General features: G+C 41.8%; 1 protein-coding gene across 1 annotated transcript in view; it reads left to right on the top strand.

Moving 5' to 3' along the window:
- Positions 1-21,394, top strand: part of LOC122806757 (beta-hexosaminidase subunit alpha-like) — a 906,429-nt gene that overhangs the window by 616,098 nt on the left and 268,937 nt on the right. The window contains exon 11 of the mRNA XM_044077450.1: positions 274-454. Coding sequence (XP_043933385.1) covers positions 274-454 — 181 coding nt within the window. The remainder of the gene's footprint in view (positions 1-273; positions 455-21,394) is intronic.

The following is a 21,394-nucleotide window of genomic DNA, read 5'->3' as shown; positions in this document are numbered from 1 at the left end:
GGGAAAAAAGCAGTTACCTTCTATTTTTACCTTACCATCCTGGTATGCACTGGAAGGAAAATCGTCAATAGCAAGCTGTTGTTAGGTATGGTATATATCTGTTCTCTGTATATGTATTTGTTTATATCTATATATTTTTTACAGTTGTGCATTATATGTTACAGATTTGTTTAGTTATGTAGATCTCTGTTTTCAGTTATTACATCACATTTCAGTAAGTCTGTCGCTTTTGACGGGGTTTGTGTATTTTATGTAATGTTATTCCTCATCCAGGTAAAACCAGACACAGTAATCCATGTGTGGAAAGGAACCTCCAGTCAGTACAATGTGTCATTGGCCAATATTACTGGTGCTGGGCTGAAGGCTCTGTTGTCTGCTCCCTGGTACTTGAATGTCATTTCTTATGGCCAGGACTGGCGAAATGCATATGAAGTGGAGCCCATTCATTTCAATGGTTTGTTTTTCATTTCTTTTTTTTTTTTTTTAATTTACACATATCTGTGATTGTAAATATTATGAAAGTAAGATGGTAATACATTTTCTCTGCATGCTGTTGGTCAGCTGAGTACAATATACATTTTCTCTGCATGCTGCTGTACTCTGCTAAACAGCAGCTGTGATGTGTTATTTTATGTAGAGAAATACCTGAGCTGGATCCTACTTCACAGTACTGAGCAGGTGTATAAACACACACATGGAGAATATGAGAGATTGTTGTCACATGTAGTACACAACCAGTACTTGCCAGAAATTCCTGCAGCTCCTTCAGTGTTGCTATAGGTCTCTTGGCAGCCCTCCTAACCAGTTTTCGTCTGGTCTTTTAATAAATTTTAGAGGGACGTCCAGTTCTTTGCAGTGTCACTGGTGTTGTCCCATATTTTCTCCACTTTTTGATGACTGTCTTCACTGTGTTCCATGGTATATCCAATGCTGTGGAAATTTTTTGTACCCTTTTTCCTGACTGATGCCTTTTAACAATGAGATCCCTTTGATGATTTGTAAGCTGTCTGAAAATCATGGCTTTTGCTGTAGCAGGCAATTGAGTAAATGTCAGGAAAATCCTACTAGGATAGCAGAACCTTATTTGGGGTTGATCAGAGTCTCTTTAATTGATAGCAGGTGTGTACCCAAGAAGACTGAATGTTGTAATTAAAGCAAAAGTTTCTAAAACTCATTAGTTTAAGGATGTGCATACTTATGCAACCGGCGTATTATACGTTTTTTATTTTTCATATTTTTTCCCCTAATTTTTTGTTTTTCAGTTAAATTGTACAGGTTATAGGTCACATTAAAGGTGGAAAAAGTTTTGAAATGATTTACTGTGGTCTCATTTTTCTGTATTACAAAAACCTGGTATTTTAACAGGGGTGTGTACACTTTTTATATCCACTGCATATCATTTTCAGGTTCAGCTGTGTTGTACTAAAGGTTCTGTTCTAGTTCACTCCCTGTATCACACGGCACAAGTTAATCGCCTTAACAGATTTCAGTATTGTGTAAAGTAAACATTAAAGCTAGTAGAATTTAGTACTGTTTAGCATAAATTTCCCCAACAAAGCACCCATAATAGCCACCTAACTTGAAGATAATACCCCCTTGCAGCTTAATAATCATGGACTGGGGACAGTATGGATATACAATTTCGTATCTTCTCTGTATCCAGTCTGGTGGTTATGGGCATCTTAAGATAATGTAACAATTGTTTCATGTTTATCAACAACCACTTAATCCTTAAAGAAGCAGGCAAAGTATGCGAGAGGTGTACTTACATAATGACAATGGTGAATAAACTCTTGCATAATGACAATGGTGGCTAAACTTTTGCATGCACACATCAGGTTATTGAAACCACACATGCAACACCTGCCTCACATAACACACAAAACATACATAGACTAATGTACGGTGAGGCACTTAAAAGCTGTCTTCCTAAACTACAAAGATCGCCTATACTGCCCTTTGTCAAAGCTGTGCCTCAGCAAGGCCACAGGGACTCAAAAAAACACTGAACACCACACATACTGTCACTCTCAGCCCCAAACACTAAGCCCCTAAGGCAAGCAAACACACTTCCGAGGTCTCCCATCATGGAGACTCCATTGTAGGATATACTAAACCTCTTCTAACCAGGTAGAACTAGGAGAAGATTGCCTATATTTGCTTATCTGAAGCCAGGATCCACCAAATCATGCACACACTCAAGTCATTATGCCACAGGTACCAGTGTGATTCCATAGGTTCATAGGTAGGTACTAGGCTATTGGCCCTAGGGCCTATATAAGCCTAGCCAATAAATGTACCCTGGCTTTCGCCACCCAAGAAAATGATTTTCCTGTGCCCCTGTCTAGCAGAGCCACAGAAGTGATCCCTGGGGTGAATTTCACATTTCCCATCCAATCATCAAGATTTTTCTTGAAGAGTGCTAATGAGGAGCTCTGTTTGACATAGATAGGTAGTCTGTTCCAGAGTATGGGAAGTCTCTGGGACAGGAATCTATCCCTCCAGCATGTTCTGTTTATTGTGGTGACAATGTTTAGGTCCCTAGAGCGTGTAGCTCAGAGGGATTGAGATTTCTTTAAGTGGAGCATGTCCAACAGCTCTGGGTTTGACATAACTTTGTATGTTAGGGAGAGATCGCCCCTGAGTAGGCGATATGCGATGGAGTAAAGCTGTAGTTTTTTGAGACGGTCTGTGTAGGGCATCTGAGGCCAGTAATCCTCTTTGTGAGGTATTTCTGTGGTCTTTCCAGTTGTAGATCTCTTGTGAGGTACATACCAAAAGGGGCGTTGTACTCTATAATGGGTCTAATGAGTGATGAGTAGAGGGGACCTCTTTTTTTCCTGGATGAGAATCCTTTTGTGATGAGATGAGCCACGTAGAAGGATTTCCTGACCACTGTGGCGATGTAATTATCAAAGGAGAGACTACTGTCCACCTGTGTCCCAAGGTCTCATCACATTTTCGGCATTAAATAGACTACCAGCTATGTGGTAGTTCATGGGTACAAAGTTTTTACCAAAGGGGATGACATTACACTTTTTGGCATTGAGCTTCAGGCCATGGCTTTGACACCAGGTGTCTGTCTCAGTGAGGCCCTTTTGTAGTTTGTCCACATCATTAGGAATTTCGATTATGGCTCCTAGTTTGCAGTCATCTGCAAACTTTGTTAGACAAAGACCTTCTGTGTTAGCCTGCACTTCAGAGAAGTAGATACCAAACAGGAGAGGACCCAGGACTGAACCCTGTGGTACTCCACGTGTCACTGGTCTGATGTTGGATTTGGAATCTGCTACTTTCACAGTGTGGGTTCTGTCCATGAGCCAGTTGGCAACCCATCTTGTGACATAGGGATTTATACCTAGTTTAGTGAGCTTATCTAGAATTCCAGAGTGGGGGATGGTGTTGAAAGCCTTGGCGAGATCTAGATAAGCTGTGTGAACCATTTTACCCTCATCTATGGCTTTGGTGACTGCTTCAAAGAAGTCACTCAGGTTGAGGAGACATGATCTGCCTTTTACAAATCCAAACTGGGTAGGGTCCAGAGTTTGGAGATTACCAATGTCTTTGTTTATGAGTTCCACGATGATACATTCCATGGCCTTGCAGACCAGGCTCGTCAGGCTAATGGGGCGGTAGTTCCCGGGGTCCATCGTGGCTCCCCCTTTGTGGAGTGGGATAACCGTCGCTGTGCGCCATTCAGTGGGTACAAAGCCTGAGGTGAGGCTATGATTGAGCATGTTACTTGGGTAGGGTGCCAGTTCATTCTGTAGTTCGTGGAGAATGCAGCCTGGGATATTGTCAAGTCCCATGGATGCTGTGTTCTTGGCTTTGGAGAGTGTGTTTTTTACCTGTGCAGCTGTTATTTGGCAGAGGACCACCAGATTGGCTTCCTTTTTTTGGAAGATAACATCTTGGTTCTATTAGGGATAGCATGATCCATGCACTCGTGTAAGTGCTTATAAAGTGCATTTGTGTAGGATTCAGCAGTCATACCTCTATTGTCCGTCTGCATGGGTGTCGTGAAGTTTGCCACTTCTGTCTTAAGAAGTGTGAAGTTGGCTTTGGAGAAGTTTTTTATGATGGTTTCCCTAATTGGGGGTGGGGGTGGGATGTGGATGTCTAGGCTGATTAGCTTGTGGTCGGATCTGACCAACGAGGAATTGACCTCTGGTATGGAACACCAGTTTCCCATGTTGGTGATGACCATGTCTAGGATATTGCTGCCCCTGGTGGGGGTGTGAATAAGTTGATCCAAGGCGTTGGAATTTATGAATTCTAGAAAACGTTCAGCAAAAGAGTTGGTACATGAGTAGTTTTCCCAGTTAATGGTGGGGTAGTTGAAATCGCCCATTATTAGGGTGTTGGGTTGTACCCCAATATTTTCCAATGTATCAAGAAATGAGGAGTGGGAATCCTGGGGCATGGTGGGGGGTCTGTAGCAAGCTACAATTTGGATTGCTGTCTTGCCCAGAGTTAGTTGCACTTGGATAATCTCAGATGCATTATGCTGTGCAACTAGCCTGGAGGTGTGGATATCCTTAATGAATATGGACACGCCTCCGCCTTTAGTGCTTAGTTCTGGGTTAGGTGGCCGAAAGGTGTGGTATGAATTGTAGCCTGGTAATGCAGGGGTGCTCTCTGGAGCTTTGAACCAGGTCTCTGTCACTGCACAGATGTCAGTGTTCTCCATTTTAAGGAGTGCCTTGAGTGAGTGCATTTTGAGGTTTAGATTTCTAGCATTGAGTAGCATTATCCTCAGATTTTGCTTGCTTGTACCTGTTACGGTGGTGAATTTGTCATTTGAACCTTGCCTAAAAAAGGCACTATAGGGGTGGCAAGAGCCTTAGCCAGTATCCGGAATCCTAAGGGCGACAGGTGCAGGCCATCTCTGGCAAAGCATCGTGGTCTGTCGATCATGTCGTCCCAGGCAGACAAATACTGGATCCCCTTAGAATGTCACCAGAAGCTTAGCCAGTTGTTGAAGTCAATCATTTTGTCGTTGTACTTTGGTATCATTCTGGGTGATGGCAGGATGCTACTCAGGGTTAGGGTCATACCTGCCTGGGATACAAGATCGGAGAGCTCCTCCATGTCTCTTTTCATGTAGTCCAGGGAGGTACGTCTCAGGTCATTCACACCAACATGGACAATGGCAGTGTCATATTTGTACTTATTGTTTTGTGACCTAAGTGCATGTGTTATGTGGCGGATCCTGGCACCTGACAGTAACTTTCTCCTTGTTTAGTCTAGTGAGTGGAACATCAGTGTGCCTGACTACAGAGTCACCTATGACTAGTGTGTTGGGTACGTTGTTATACCTTATGGGCTGTGATGGAGTGGCACACTGAGTTTGTGGGCTATGTGTCATTTGGGTTGTGTTGGGGGGGTGGAGTTTGCTTGCGTTTATGCTTTTAATATCCCTGATGCTTGGGCAGGTTTTTATTGAGAGCCTCTGTGAATGTAGGTGTGTTTTGTGTTTCTATGTGTGTGTTTTGGTGGTGTAGGTTTTGAGGGACTATGTGATGAGTGTGGTGTAAGTGTTTACCTTCTCCTCTTGACTGTCTACTCCAGTCTTTGGTGAAGAGGGCTTTGCTTCCCGTTTGGCTATATAAGTGCATCTCTCACAGGTTGTAGTGCTGGGTGGTAGGAGGAGAGGGTTGTCTGTGTACATGAGGCAATTGCTGCATTGCCCCAAGATGCCCAGATTCATCAGGTAGACAGGAGAAATCACTGGGAGCTGACCCTTAGACATGTCTGGATAGGTGCTTATTTATTAAGTACTAAAAACTGCTTTCCTCTAGACAAGTGAGGAAAGTTGAGTGCTGTAGTAATTTGCAGCTTATGTAGTGCTTACAATGAGTTCTGAACAAGTGCTGAGTTCAAAGAAACAGATTTGAGTGCTGAAACTAGAAAACTGGCTAGTTATAAGAAACAAAACTAAGCTAGAAGGCTTCCCTCCAACACAGAAGGGCTTGGGGGCTCAGAAGCCTACAAACAGTATAGACCACTTAACAGGAAAGGCAGGAAGCAAGCTTAAAATTTTTTTGTACTCTTTCCCAGTTGCTCTCTTTGTACACAGTAGGAGTGTCTGAAATCAGAATTTGATCTCACTGCACTCAGTTGAGTGAGCAAATGAGATGGGCCCAGAAGGAGTATCCAAACACAAATTTACAAGAGGGGCGGGCAGTTTCAAAGCCACTAAGATTAACACCAAAACAGAAACAAGGAGAGTGGGTGGGGAACTAACTGAAGAACAGAGTCAAAACTTCCACTTGAGTTAATATTCTTGCAACACAATTAAATCAATTTAAATACTCATAGTACATTTAGTAAATGACCTGATATGTACCTCCCTGGGCTTCATGAAGACATTATGGAGCTTTCAGACTGTGTCTCAGGCTGGTATGAGCCTACTATTAGCAGCATATTACCATCACCAAGGATGATGACACAATATGAGCAAAAAAATGATCGATTTCAAACGGTCTTTCTGTTATTATTCTAAGGGAATCTAATATTTGTCCGCTTGGGTGGTCATGGGTAACAGACCACGTTGCTTTGCCAAAGATGGTCTGCACCTTCCCTTTAAGATTTTGAATACTGGCTAAAACATATTTATTTATTTATTGACATTTGTTAACTGGGTTAGTCCAACTGGGATTGTGGCCCATTTTCAGTGGAGACCTGAGGAGAAAAGCTCCAACAGTACATGTCTGTTACAGAGTATAATTTTACACAAAATATTGCAGTGAGAGCAGTTATACAGAGCAAAACATTTTACATGTGTTGAGTACATACATACAAGTTAAAGTTCCAAGTATGGAGAAAAAAAAATGAAACTAAGAAACATATAATTTTACAGTGAGATAATGCAATAGGTTGAAAGTAAAACAAAATATATATATTTTTGCTGTTTGTGTGGAATTATGCAAATACCTTATGACAGGTGTGTAGGGGGACTAAGTAGGCTCCTTAATAAGGGCAAGTGTGGGGGAGGGAGAATAAGCGGGGTCTTTGCAAGGGCAGGTCCTGGAATTGAGAAAATAAGTTTTTAGTTCATTTTTAAAGTGGGAGGTGTGTTAAACTGAACGTAGGTCAAGGGGAAGTTTGTTCCAGGCCTGGGTGCTTATAGAGTAGTTTGTCTACAGACTTTGTTGGGTGGTAGATATCAACTAATTGATGATGAGAAGTACGGAGGGTTTGGGATGGAGTGTAGATAGAGACTAAGGAAGAGAGAGATGGACAGAAGGAGGGTTTATAAAGGATAGAGTGTAGCATGTGAAATTGATAAAGTAGCAGTAGTTGGGGAAGTTCAAGCCATTGGAGAGAGTTTAGAGCAGTGCAGTGGTATGAGTTGTATGGGGAGTTAATAATTAATCTGGCTATTTTATGGTAAGTTTGTTGAAGTTTGAGTGGTGGCCTGGATATTGGTAAGTACCGGGGTGGCATATAGGAGGGTAGGGAGGAGGAGGGCCTGTTCCACGGTAAGTCTAGCATCAGGAGTTAGGAATTTTTTGTTCCGATATAGCAGGCCTAATTTCTGGTGTGGTGTTTTTATACATTGGAGTAAATGTAGGTTGAACTTTAGTTCATCATCGATGATGACCCCTAGGAGTTTTGTGTGGTTATCAGGTTGGATAGTTGTATTGCTAGAAGATTTAATAACAAAGGAGGTTTTATCATGAGAATGAGAACAGGGAAGGAAAAGTAGGAGCTTAGTCTTTTTGGGATTTAGGATGAGTAGGTTGTGAGAAGGCCGGGTGGCCGTGGTGGCTCAGCGGTTAGCGTTGCCGCCTCACAGCAAGAGGTTTTCCGGTTCGATCCTCGGCTGGGGTACCTTCTGTGCAGAGTCTGCATGTCCTCCCTGTGGTCACGTGAGTTTCCTCCGTGTGCTCCGGTTTCCTTCCACATCCCAAAGACATGCTGTAGGTGGATTGGACACTCTAAATTGGCCCTAGGTGTGAGTGTGTGCGTGTGTGTACCGTCTGTGGAAGGTTGGGCGCTGGGCTGGCAACTCGACACCATAAAACTCCGCTGCTAATCATGAGCGGACAGGTGATCCTCTGTGGTGACCCCTAACCGGGAAAAGCCGAAAGAAGAAAAGGTTGTGAGAAAGCCATTGTTTTGTGGATAGTAGGGCTTGTTGGGTTAGGAAGTGTAGTTCAGAAATGTTATTAGAGATGGAGATAAGTGTGGAGTCGGCATATTGAATGAGTGAAGATTCTTTACAAGAGGTGAAAACATAATTGGTGCAGATGTTAAACCAAAGGTGTCCTAAGATAGATCCTTGAGGAACACCAGTAGGGATGGGAAGAAAAGGGGAGGAGGATGAGAGAGTCATTTGACAGATTGTTCCCTGCCAGATAGGTAACTATTGAACCAAATTTGTTGCCAGGAGGAAGATAGATGGAAGCTATAGCAAGTTTTTTGTGTGGATTCAGATGGCAGTTGAGGATGATGAGTTCAGCTGGGTAGAAGTCTGGAATTGAGGAGGGGTATGGTGAGAGGTTAAGGTTGTTAGAGTAGAGGTTGGCTACGCCACCCCCCTTTTTTTACAGGTCTATCAGATCGGAAGATGTTATAACCAGGTGGGAGTATTTCACTATTTGAGATATATGGCTTAAGCCAGGTTTCAGATAGGGAAAGAATGTTAGGAATATTGAGAGCAATCCATGAGTGCAGCTCAGTAACTTTGTTAGGCTCTGAATATTCAGAGAGTAAATGGTTAAGTCTTTGGCTGGAAATTCACCCCATAGTGCCTTTTATAGGCAATAACAAATTGACAAAGCTACCAACAAAGCAAAATCAACTCAACTGAACTTCAAGGTGTTACTACTCAATGCCAGGAACCTCAATAAATTAAAAAAAAAAAAGTCACTCCCTCTCAACCCTCCTCACACTCGAATATAGACATCTGTGCAGTTACTGAGACATGATTTAAAGCCACAGACAGTACCCCAGCAGTGCAAGGTTTCAGTACCTTCCACAATTTTAGACCAGTAGCTAACTAGACAAGTGCTAAAGGTGAAGGTCTATCAATATACATCAATAACAAGCATACCTCTAGGGGGTGATCATACAGGATGACATCCTGGAAGTTCTCTCCAAGTGCAGATAACCATAGGCAAAATCCCGTACCATATCCTATTCAGATATAAGTCACCCTCCAGGTCCCAAGAAGCTTACAATGCATACTTGGACATAGTGGAGACACTTATCATCCAGTCTAACACCCTGATGATGGGAGACTTTAATTACCCTTCTGTAGACTGAGAACCATACACACCCTTTGGAATAAAGATTCTTGGACTTCATAAATCAAACACCCTTGACCAAAAAGTGTATACGCCCACTAGAGCTCCATCATACTGGACCTTGTGCTCACAAATATAGGAGAATGCTGCACCCTCCCATGTTTTGTCCTCTCTGAAAAGGTCCTTCGAAATCAAAATCAACTCCAAAATCCCAGTAAATCCAGTAACAGGAACAATTCCAAAGCAAATTACATTTATTAAGTGATTTGTCAAAATTCATTGCCCCTTCCAAACCTTAAGAACACATCATTAGCCTATGCTGAATTGCTCTCAGAAACTCTGTACAACCATGTCAGCGCCTGCATATAGGCTGCTATACCTACCAGAAGTAAGCCCAGCACTAGCCCAGAAACAAACTGCACTGGTGGCATTCCAAATTAAACCGGATATACAACTAAAGGAGTAAAATTATGAAATCAGGATGGGTAATTCCCACAAAGGTAAAAATATCATCAAACTTTAATAGGCAACTAAGATGTATAATTAGATCAAGCAAGGACAGCTTTGAGGTTAAGATATCCATAAAGCCTTCTTTAACCTTGTCAGAAACTTCATAGTAGCACAAAGCAATATGCTGAACCAGTGGCAAATGTTGCCACATTCAGTGAACCTGGTGATAGAGCGAACCTGTTAGAGGACAAATTCATTTCCAGTTTTACCTCCTCTGTCCCATCCATCCACAAAGAATATCCTCAAACATAACCCCTCGAACTGTAACGAGGGAGCATGTAATGGTGCTCACTAAAGCCAAGAGCACTGTTTAAGTGGGCCTGGATAACATCTCAGGATGCCTCCTGAACAGCCTGAACTACAACTTATTAGGACCCCCCCTGGAGTTATTATTTAACTGTATTCTTACAACAGGTTTTGTGCCACATGAATGGAGGACTGTAACAGTCATTTATTTGTATAAGGGAGGACCTTTAAAATATGCTGGAAACTACAGACCCATTAGTCTGACTAGTTTTGTTTGCAAAGCTATCAAAAGAATTATCGTAGAAATTATCAATAAGGATATAGGAGAGCTCCAGACACTGGATCCATTTGTCAAAGAAATGTCATGCTTACTGAATCTGGTGGGTTTATTGAAAAGGTCACTGAGGCAGTGGATGAGGAGAGAAAACTTTGCATGCTGCCTACCTAAACCTGGCTAAAGCATTTGGTACAATACCCCACTCGAGCATTGTCAACAGACTTGTGTAACTAAGTATAAACCCCTTTAGAAAATGTTGACTAGTTAGCTGGCTCGCTGATAAGACCCAGGAGGTTAGAACCTCTGATGTCACCTTCACCAAAGAGGCAGGTCACCAGTGGATTCCCCGAAGGCTGAGTGCTAGGCCCACTCCTCTTTGGCATCTACTCTCAGGTCAAAGCCACTGACAAAGGCCTCTGGCTAACCAAGTACACATGATGATTGCAAACTGGGAGCAGTCACTGAATTTGCACAAGATGAGAACACCCTTGCAGAAGGGCTTGATACCAAAGGCATGGCTTAACTCTCAATACCAAGAAATGCATTATAGTACCTTTTGGGAAGTTGGCCACCCAGGTAATTACATCAATAAAACATTCCTGAAAGTTGATTCATTAGTCAGGGATCTGGGATCTCATGTAGATAGTAACCTAGATTTCAAGCAACATGTGTCCAAGGTAGTAGGAAAATCCTTTTTTGTTGCTCAACTTAGAAACAAGGGCATGGCATATTGGTCCTGAGAGGTCATCGTATCACTGTACTCGTCCCTTATCAGTCTAGTCCTATCATAGAGTTAATGCTTCATTTGGTGTGTACCTGACGAGACACATGCAGCAACTAGAACATCCACAAAGGTTCCTTACAAAAAGAATACAGGGAGTGAATACAATGTCCTGCACTGTTTGTCTCAAAATCCTCTCACTTTCCTTAATAGCATACAGACTTATGAAGGGTGATCTTTGCCTTGCATATGGTATCCGTGGACCTTATTTTAATGAACCTTTTGCACATCTGCAAAACAAACAGCATAATTACTAAATTAAAAGACCCAGATTTTGCATGCAACATAAATAGAACATGTTGGAGAGAGATATATTTCTCAGATAATTCCTGTTCTCTGGAACATGCTCCCATCCATTTGAAGCAGAGTTCTTCCCTATTCCTGTTTATGCGCAACCTGGACCAGTGGATGGATAATTACAGATTCCCCCATGGTCTGGCGCCTATGCCTCTGATGGACAGAGGCAGTCAGTAAATCAAATTTGTGATTCACATTTGGGTTGCAGGCCTAGGCATATAAGGGCCCTAGTGGTCGTCAGCCTAGTGCGTACCTATGGACGTATTAACTTCATGCGAGTTTACTTCCTTTCTGTCAGTAACACAGGTTATGTGCAAACAAACTTAACCCACCATGTAATTTCTCCCTTTATTTTGTCTTGCAAGATATTTTCTGGCAATTCATCAGTAAGAAAAAGTTAATTCCTAATCACAAATAATAACTTGTGTTTAGGTCGGAATGGCTTTCAACTAGAACAGGGTTCCACTGTTGAATTATCTAACAATATATTCATTATATGTGCTTCTAATAGCTACACAGGCTGTAGAGTGTAATTTCAGTGCCATGTCTTTCAAATGCTTGCTAAGAATATACATTATAGTATGAGTACGTATCGCTTTTAATTTTTTTTAGATTAGTCCTCGCAAGAATTATTTGGCATTACTTGGAATGAGATAACTGACAATTACCCTAATGGGTGTACTTTAGGTATGGGTTGTCCAAATGTCAGTCCTTATGGAGGCACTTTTATTGGGAAAGATTTCCCTTTGACAGTGAGCGTAAAATATCAACTAGATCTTCGTACAAGGTACTTACAAAATGACAGCATACTGATCAACAGGTTGATTTGAGCTTTCCTAGTATGAAAATTAAAAACTGAGAAAAGGGCCTGTGAAACTGACAGTTTAGGTAAAATTCACTGGCTAGTAACTGCCTGGATGCCAGTGAAGAAGAAATTTGGAGAACCTGAAAGACAGTCAACCAGAAAAGAAAAGAAAATTCTGTGAAGAATCCTGCAGCTGTTCACTGAAAAACAGTTCAAGTTTCAGCTTTGGTACAGGGTACGGCTTCCTGTAATTTAGAGGAAAAATAAATCAAATGCTTTTAGATGGGTTTAAAATAAATGAAACAGTGAAAGAATATATATGAATAAACACTCAAAAAAAGTCTGGAAAAAGCTGTAACTATTTGGGTAAACTGATAAAACTGCAAAAATCAGAGACTGAAATGAAAAACAGGCTGGCTGAGTACGAGACTTCTCAAGAAGAGCTGTTTCAAAAAAGTAGTAGAGTTAGAAGACACTGCACACAGAGAAAAATATGACATTTTTTATAGGTTTATAGGTTCATAGGTTCATACTAGGCTATCTGCCCAAGGGCATTCATAAGCCTAGCCCAGAGTTTTGTGGCTTTCGCCACCCACTTAGTTTGAAGGATACTATGCCCATTATTTTGCTGTGCCTCTGTCAAGCAGTGACACTGAGATAATCCCTGGGGTATATCTGCGATCTCCCATCCATTGATCAAGATTTCTCTTGAACAAAGCCAGCGAGGTGCTCTGCCTCACATGTACTGGGATTTTGTTCCACAGCATAGGGAGTCTCTGGGTGATTAATCTGTCCCTCCAGCACGTCCTATTAATAACCGTGTCAAGGTTTAAGTCTCCTGCCCTTGTAGTTCTGAGGGATCTAGATTTTTTGAGGTGAAGCATGTTCATCAATTCCGGGTTGGACATGGCCTTGTATGTCAGGCACAGGTCACCTCTGAGCAGATGGTAAGCGACTGAATAGAGCTGGAGTTCCTTCAGTCGGGCAGCATAAGACATATTTTTGAGACCCTTTATCCTTTTGGTGAGGAACTTTTGGGGCCTTTCCAGTTGCTGCAGATGTCGTGTCAGATACATTCTGAATGGGGCATTGTACTCAATCATTGGTCTGATGAGTGATGAGTACAGGGGGACGATGACCTCCCTTGATCTAGATGTGAATCCCTTCATGATCAGGTGGGCAGTGTAGAAGGTCTTCCTAACTACTTTGGCAACGTGAGTGTCGAACGAAAGGTTACTGTCAACCTGGGTCCCCAGATCCCTGATAACCTCTTCTGTGCTTAGTGGATTGTCGCCTATATGGTAGTTAGGGGTAACCTTGTTTTTCCCAAAGGGTATGACTATGCATTTTTTGGCGTTTAACTTTAGGCCATGGCTCTGGCACCAGTTATCCGTTTCTATAAGACCCTTCTGAAGGATATCGGTGTCAGATGTGTTCTCAACTATGGCGCCCAGTTTGCAGTCATCTGCAAATTTTGTCAGCCATAACCCTCCTGTGTTTGCTTGTACTTCTGAAAAGTAGATGTCGAACAAGAGTGGGCCCAGGACTGAGCCCTGTGGGACACCACTTGTGAGGCTTTGAGTCTGACATGGCGCCAGCAACTCTGACCCTGTGGGTTCTGTCACTTAGCCAGTTTGCAACCCATCTTGTGACGTATGGGTTTACATTTAAGCTGATGAGTTTTTTAATGATACCTGAGTGGGGTATTGTGTCGAAAGCCTTTGCCAGGTCGAGGTAGGCTGTGTGGACTGCCTTTCCCTCATCAATGGCCTTGGTGACTGTTTTGAAAAAGTCAACCAAGTTTAAAAGGCATGATCTGCCTTTGACAAAGCCAAACTGGGTTGGATCCAAAGTCTGCAAGTCCCCTATGTCTTTATTTATGAGTTCCATTATGATCCTCTCCATAGCTTTGCAGATCAGGCTTGTCAAGCTGATGGGACGGTAATTTCCAGGGTCGGTGGAGGCACCGCCTTTGTGAAGTGGGACCACAGTTGCCGTACGCCACTCCTTGGGCACGTATCCTGAGGTGAGGCTAAGATTAAACAGCTGCCCTAACTGCGGGTTTAATTCCTCATTGAGTTCGTGGAGCACACAACCGGGGACACCATCTGGTCCCATAGATGTTGTGTTTTTTGCCTTGGAGAGAGCAGTTCTCACCTGAGCGTTAGAGATGTTTGGGGGGCTATAATCCTCTGGTATAGATATCTCACCTTTTGGGGGGGAGGGGGGGAAGAAATTTGCACTGAACCTGTCAGCCAGTATGTTGGCAATGTCTGTAGGTTCAGTAATTTTTACATCATTTTGAACTAATTCTGAGCATATCTGGGAGTTTCCTCCCAGGTTTCTAACATAGCTAAAGAAGGCCTTATGATTGTCTTTTGAGTCCTTAGCGACTTTTCTCTCAAAATTTGCCTTGGATGATTTTATGAGAGATCTTAGTTTTTTTACTTATAATGATCAAAGGTGTCTTCCCTTTTAAGGATTTTGCTCTATCTTGTAGTAGCTTCCTCCTTTTGTTGTAGAGCTTGTTTATGGCTGGGGTCCACCAGACTGGACGCTTGCCTTTGGTACAAAGAGTCTTTGTTTTGTTTGGGACTGCCTGATCCATGCAGTCCTGTAGGTGCTGGTAGAAGGCATTTGTAAGTGATTCAGCGGCTTGAGTAATGGTTTCCGCAGGCTCGGGGCCTTAAAAGAGACCACACTAGTCTTTAGAAGTGTGAAGTTGGCTTTTGAGAAGTTCTTCACTGTGGTCTTTTTTATCTCAGGTGGGGGCGGGATGTGGACTTCCAGTGAGATTAGTTTATGGTCTGATCTCACCAGTGAGGGGTATACTTCCGGTGTTGAACATTGTGACCCCATGTTCGTGATGATGAGATCTAGTATGTTTTCTCCTCTTGTGGGGATGGTGACTAGTTGTTCCATGGCATTTGAGTTTATGAACTCTAGGAACCTTTGGGCTAGAGTGTTGGGGCTTGAGTAGTGATCCCAGTCTATATTCGGGTAGTTGAAGTCACCTAGTATGATGGTATTTGGAGATGCATTTATCCCCTCCAGTGTTTTCAGGAAAGCTATGTGAGGTTCCTGAGATTGAGAGGGTGGCCTGTAACATGCTACAAATTGCAGAGCAGTCTTGCCTATGGTTAATTGCACCTGGATGGTCTCCGATGCATCGTGCGTTGCCACCAACCTTGAGGTGTGGGTGTCCTTGATGAATATAGACACCCCCCCTCCTTTCTTGGTGTTGTCCGGATTTTGGGGCCGAACGCATGATATGAGGTAAAACCTGATAGTGCCGGGTGCTCTCGGAGCCTTGAACCAGGTTTCAGTCACAGCACAGACATCTATGTTCTCCATACTGAGAAGGGCCTCGAGTGCGTGCATCTTGAGGTTGAGACTTCTGGCATTGAGCAGCATTACCCTTATTTTTTTCCTTTTTTGTGTTCTAGGGTGGTAGGTTTAGAATTTGAGCCTTGCCTAAAAAGGCACTATGGGGCGGCAAGAGCCTTTGCCAATATCCGGAAGACCAGGGCTGACAGGTGCAAGCCGTCCCTTGCGAAGCAGCGTGGCTTGTCCAGCATGTCATCCCAGGCAGACAGACATTGGATCCCCTTTGAATGACACCAGAGTTTAAGCCAATTATTAAAGCTGATCATCTTGTCTCTGTATTGTGGCATCATTCTTGGTGAAGGTAGGATACTGCTCAAGGTCAGGGTCATACCTGCCTGGGCTACATAATCAGAGAGCTCCTCTGTCTCTTTTCATGTAGTCCAAGGAGGTACGTCTCAGGTCGTTCACACCAGCGTGGACAATGACAGAGTCGTACTTGTACCTGCTGTTGAGAGACCTGAGTGCTTGCGTTATGTGGTGGATTCTAGCACCCGACAGGCAGCTTACTGTGACCTTCTCCTTACTCAATCTGGTGAGCGGGACGTCAGTGTGTCTGACTATGGAGTCACCAATGATGAGTGTATCTGGTATTGTGTTTGGCCTTAAGGGCTGTGACTGTTTGGCACACTGACTATGTGTTCTATGTGTTGCATGTGTTGTGTCCTGAGGTGGCAGTTGTTTGGGTGTCTGCTTTGGTGGCCTCTGCTGTTTTGGTAGATTTTTGATCAGAGCCTCCGAGTATGTCTTTGTGTATTTATGTGTATGATTTGAAGTTGTGATAATACTATGTGAGACTGGGTTTGTGGTGTGTGTGGTTACCTTCTCCTCCTGTCTGGTCTTGCCAGTCCTATGTTGAGAGAGCTCAGCCTCCAGTTTGGCTATATAGTTGCATCTCTCGCATGTATTTGTGTTTTGTGGGAGAAGGAGAGGGTTGTCTGTGTACATGAGACAATTGTAACATTGCCTCAATATTCCCAGATTCACCAGCTGAGCGGGAGAGGACACTAGCAACTGATCCCTCGACATGCTGGAAGGAATAGACAAAAACTTTAAAAAGACTCCGGGGGATGTGGGTGATCGACAAGGGGTTTTAGGCTGGTGGGGTACTATGTATAATAAAAGTGCTATATCAAAGTAAAAAAATACTTTAGGAGCAAGTGCTAGGCTTTACAGATAGAGAATAGTCTACTTAAGAATCAAGTAGAGCTGAACTTTTTAGATATAGAATACGCTGGTTTGATCAGCAGTACAGTTCAAGGAAGGCTGTTTTAAGGGAAAATTTGAAGAGTGGACTTTAGGTAGCCCGAATAGTTTAACCTTGATTAACCGCCGCTGCTCTTGTGTGCTCCTGTGGCAACTCCGCGCTAAAGCATGCTTTATAGCAGGGGGCTGGAAAAGACAGGAAATCACCCAAAATGGCCAATAAACTACAAGTTACTGCCTTAAACCACTCCTCTGAGGACAAACAGGCAGCTCAGTACTCCCCACTCTCACTGGTGAGTAAAGAAACTTCCCCCTGACCAAACAAGGAAAATGGAGAAACACGGGAACCAAGACAAAGCCCAGGGATCAGCAAAATCTGATCACTGGAACAAACTATTAGGAAAGTATGGAAAACAAGAGTATTTTTTTTGTTTTTTCAAGTTTTTTTTTTCAGATAGGCAGAAAATACAATAAATGCTGTGTTTTTCAACTAATTGCTATCAAAAGCTAGTACACTTGAGTGTATTAGCCTGTTGTTTAACTTTTAAGCAAAACTTAAACAAGGAAGTGCAACAAACAATTCAAGCTCTTAAAAACAGTAAAACAGGTAATAACTGAATAAAACAGACAGAAATAGTCGCCAAAGGCTCAAAAAGTCGAAATGCAGAAAAAAATACTTAGAATCTGGAAAGTTTGTCTTTTCTGGTCTCTGCTGCTCTAGGAACTCTGCTGGACACCACGAGGAGCTGTGCTGAGTTCTCTACAGCTAGAAAAGCCCGCCAAAGGGTGCTTTATAGCAGGGGGCTGGAAAAGACAGGAAATGACCCAAAATGGCCAATAAACTACAAGTTACTGCCTTAAACCACTCCTCTGAGGACAAACAGGCAGCTCAGTACTCCCCACTCTCACTGGTGAGTAAAGAAACTTCCCCCTGACCAAACAAGGAAAATGGAGAAACACAGGAACCAAGACAAAGCCCAGGGATCAGCAAAATCTGATCACTGGAACAAACTATTAGGAAAGTATGGAAAACAAGAGTATTTTTTTGTTTTTTTCAAGTTTTTTTTTTCAGATAGGCAGAAAATACAATAAATGCTGTGTTTTTCGACTAATTGCTATCAAAAGCTAGTACACTTGAGTGTATTAGCCTGTTGTTTAACTTTTAAGCAAAACTTAAACAAGGAAGTGCAACAAACAATTCAAGCTATTAAAAACAGTAAAAACAGGTAATAACTGAATAAAACAGGCAGAAATAGTCGTCGAAAGGCTCAAAAAGTCGAAAATGCAGAAAAAAATACTTAGAATCTGGAAAGTTTGTCTTTTCTGGTCTCTGCTGCTCTAGGAACTCTGCTGGATACCACGAGGAGCTGTGCTGAGTTCTCTACCTATGTCTGCTCTGTTCAGTTTTTCTGGCACTTTATTAATTTTATCAAACACAAATAAACAACTGGACTGATGTTCCACAGCAGGATTTGTTCATTGAAAGCGAACATCCTGTGTATGATCTAAACCTGACAAAGAAAAAAAGGATAGCAGAAGCGCTCAGTTAAATTCTCTTCACTTTATTTTCAACGACAGCAAAGCTTTCAGGTTTCCCCTTCTTCAGTGTTAACATAACAAATCAATTATCCATTCAAAGAAATAGTAGCAGCAATAAAAGATGTGACACAGCCCATCCAATGTAAAATAAACTAAAAGTAGTAATTAGTTAAAAACACAATACAAGCATTTCAATTATATAGTTAATACAACTTTTGTTGCTTTTTGCATAGAACTGGTTTAATACTTATCGCATTATTAATGCCAGGATATATGTCTGCTTGCAGCCTTGTAATCCAAGCATATTCTATATTTTCAAGCATGTTATTAACATCACCCCCTCTTATATACTAACTTAATCACCCTAAATTTAAAAATATGGTCACTACCTTTCTCATTTACATGCTTAAGCCAGTGCATTAGTGGGTATATTTCTTCTGATATCAGATCTGCTCAATTATACAATCTTTCAACCTTCTAGTACTTTTTCCCACATAAAAACAGGAACATGTTTGGCACACGGTTAAGTATGCAATCTGTGCTGTATTACAGTTTGCATAACATTCAAATTTATAAATGTTTTTTGTGAGTGGATGCATAAATTTAGTTTCAGTAATATCAGCACAACAGCTGCAATTTGTACAAGGATAAGTACCTTGTCTATGTGACTCATTCCTGATTTTTCCTAAATGTAGGTCTTTATAGCACAGCCTCTGTTTCAAATTCCTTACATTTTTATAGGCAAAAAAGGGGGATTCCCCAATAACATGCTTCAATTCTGGCATGGACATTAGTCCTATTACTAAAATGGGGGTGCAGTGTATATATATATATATATATATATATATATATATATATATGTGGAGGGTTTATTCATTCTAAATTACTGTTTTATATACGCTTTGTCAATGACTGCTTCCTGATTTGGAGAGGGAATGTTAGAGTTGTTAGCATTCATTGCATATTTGGACACCACCACTAGTTTCTTGAAGTTTAAGCTATCTTAGTCAAACCGGTCAATCACTTATCTAGATATCAACCTGATGAGAGTTGAAAATGCATAGAAAGGAGGTGCATGCACATAGATAGACACATTGGCGTATGCATGGATGGAAGTAATGATGAGTGAATTTACTGATGGGGATATCAGAAGAAATATACCCACTAATGCACTGGCTAAGCATGTAAATGAGAAAGGTAGTGACCATATTTTGAAATTTAGGGTAATTAAGTTAGTATATAAGAGTATAAGAGGGGGTGATGTTAATAACATGCTTGAAAATATAGAATATGCTCGGATTACAAGGCTGCAAGCAGACATATATCCTGGCATTAATAATGTGATAAGTATTAAACCAGTTCTATGCAAAAAGTAAAAAAAAAGTTGCATTAACTATATAATTGAAATACTTGTATTAATTGTGTTTTAACTAATTATTGCTTTTAGTTTATTTTACATTGGATGGGCTGTGTCACATGATTTATTGCTGCTACTGTTTATTTGAATGGATAATTGATGTGTTATGTTGGCACTGAAGAAGGGGAAACCTGAAAGCTTTGCTGTAGTTGAAAATAAAGTGAAGAGAATTTAAATGAACGCTTCTGCTATCCTTTTTTTCTTTGTTTGGTCTTGTGGTTTGTACTGGATGCAGTTTGCCACAGTAAAGGTATTTTTTGTTATATGATCTAAACCTGGCCATGAGAAGACAGCCAAGACTATATTAGCAAAGATGCAGTCATTCCAAAAGAAAGTGTAGATCCTGACAAAACTGTGACAAAACACGAAAATTATTAAAAATGTGAGCTAAGAATGTTTGTGGGAAAAGGTTATTCATTCTACACCAGGCAGAAGAGAAGCAAGATTAGCCCAGCAATCAGGTAGTGCCAAGAGGTATATGTGAGATTCAAACTGCTGTGTCCAGCTGTCTTCAGAATATTTGTCTTGGAGGATCAAATACTTTTTTTTTGATGCAGAACAGGCTAGGGAGGAACTAAAAAAAAGTTTATCTAACAAAGATCAAGTCTGCAAGCAGAAGAGGGGGACTGTGCTTCTCATTCTTCTGAAAACAAGTCCATAGAGAGACTTTGCTAATTAAACCTTCTCCACTTTTCCAGAGATACAGAAAAGAGAGCAGAAGACTATAGTAATTGGTAGTGCATTGGACTTGAACCAGAGACTGGTGTTGGGAGATGGGGATGCTCAGGAAGAAGACCAGCAGTACTGAAATTAGTGACTAAATGGAAGACTAGAAAGCTTTAATCTCACTGGATATAGGCAAAGGCACAAGAAATATGGCTTTACAAGTAAAAGTAGTTAAAGATTGGAATTTTGCTGACTTTGTTAAACTTGTGGGTGAACTGTAAAGCATCTACCCCATGTTAAGTTGTCAATCTCGCCTTCATTCTTGCTGGATGGGTTCGGAGCCGAGGATCGGTACTTGCTTAGCTTGAGAACTCCTTTTACCAGCTCGAGGCAACCCTATATCCCATGATGCGAAGGTCTCCTTTTTGCCAGCTGAGGTAAGTGTGAGTTTTTCAAACAGCTTAGTCAGGGTTTATCTTTCCCTTTTCCTTTTTTATAGTGTGTAGTGTTCATACAATCCACCCTATTCCCCATATAGTTAAAAACTTTTACTTTTTATAAAAAGTTTAAAAATTTTCAGTTAGGCCTAGGCCTCCTTTATTAATCCCTATCTGTGTGTCTGTGTTTGTGGGATTAATTGTGTGACTGTTTTGGGGTGTGTGTGTGAGTATTTTTGTTACTCCTTTTCTTGGACGATGTCTAAGGAAGTAAAGGTCTCAGGCTTCAAGAAGTGTGACTCGTGCTGTCAGAAAATGTCTCTGACAGACGGTCACACTTCGTGTTTACTGCCTGGGGCCTTTACACCTGCAGGACTCCTGTGCTTTGTGTCACTCTTTTAGCCAGCGAGTCCTGCAGGAAAGAAGGAATAAATTAATCCTCCGTGGCTTACTAAAGCCGGAAGGTTCACCCACTAAACCTGGGTCTAGTAAACCTTCCAAGCCATCTAAGGGTCAGGCTACAGCTTCCAAGCCTTCCCCGGTGGCTCCGACTCCTTCGGAGTCGAGATCGGCTC

Source organism: Protopterus annectens, chromosome 7.part0 (assembly GCF_019279795.1).
Source record: "Protopterus annectens isolate FY-2018-M chromosome 7.part0, PAN1.0, whole genome shotgun sequence".
NCBI lineage: Eukaryota > Metazoa > Chordata > Ceratodontiformes > Protopteridae > Protopterus > Protopterus annectens.
The sequence above is the reverse complement of the archived record's forward strand: the minus strand, read 5'-3'. Positions and strand labels throughout refer to the sequence as shown.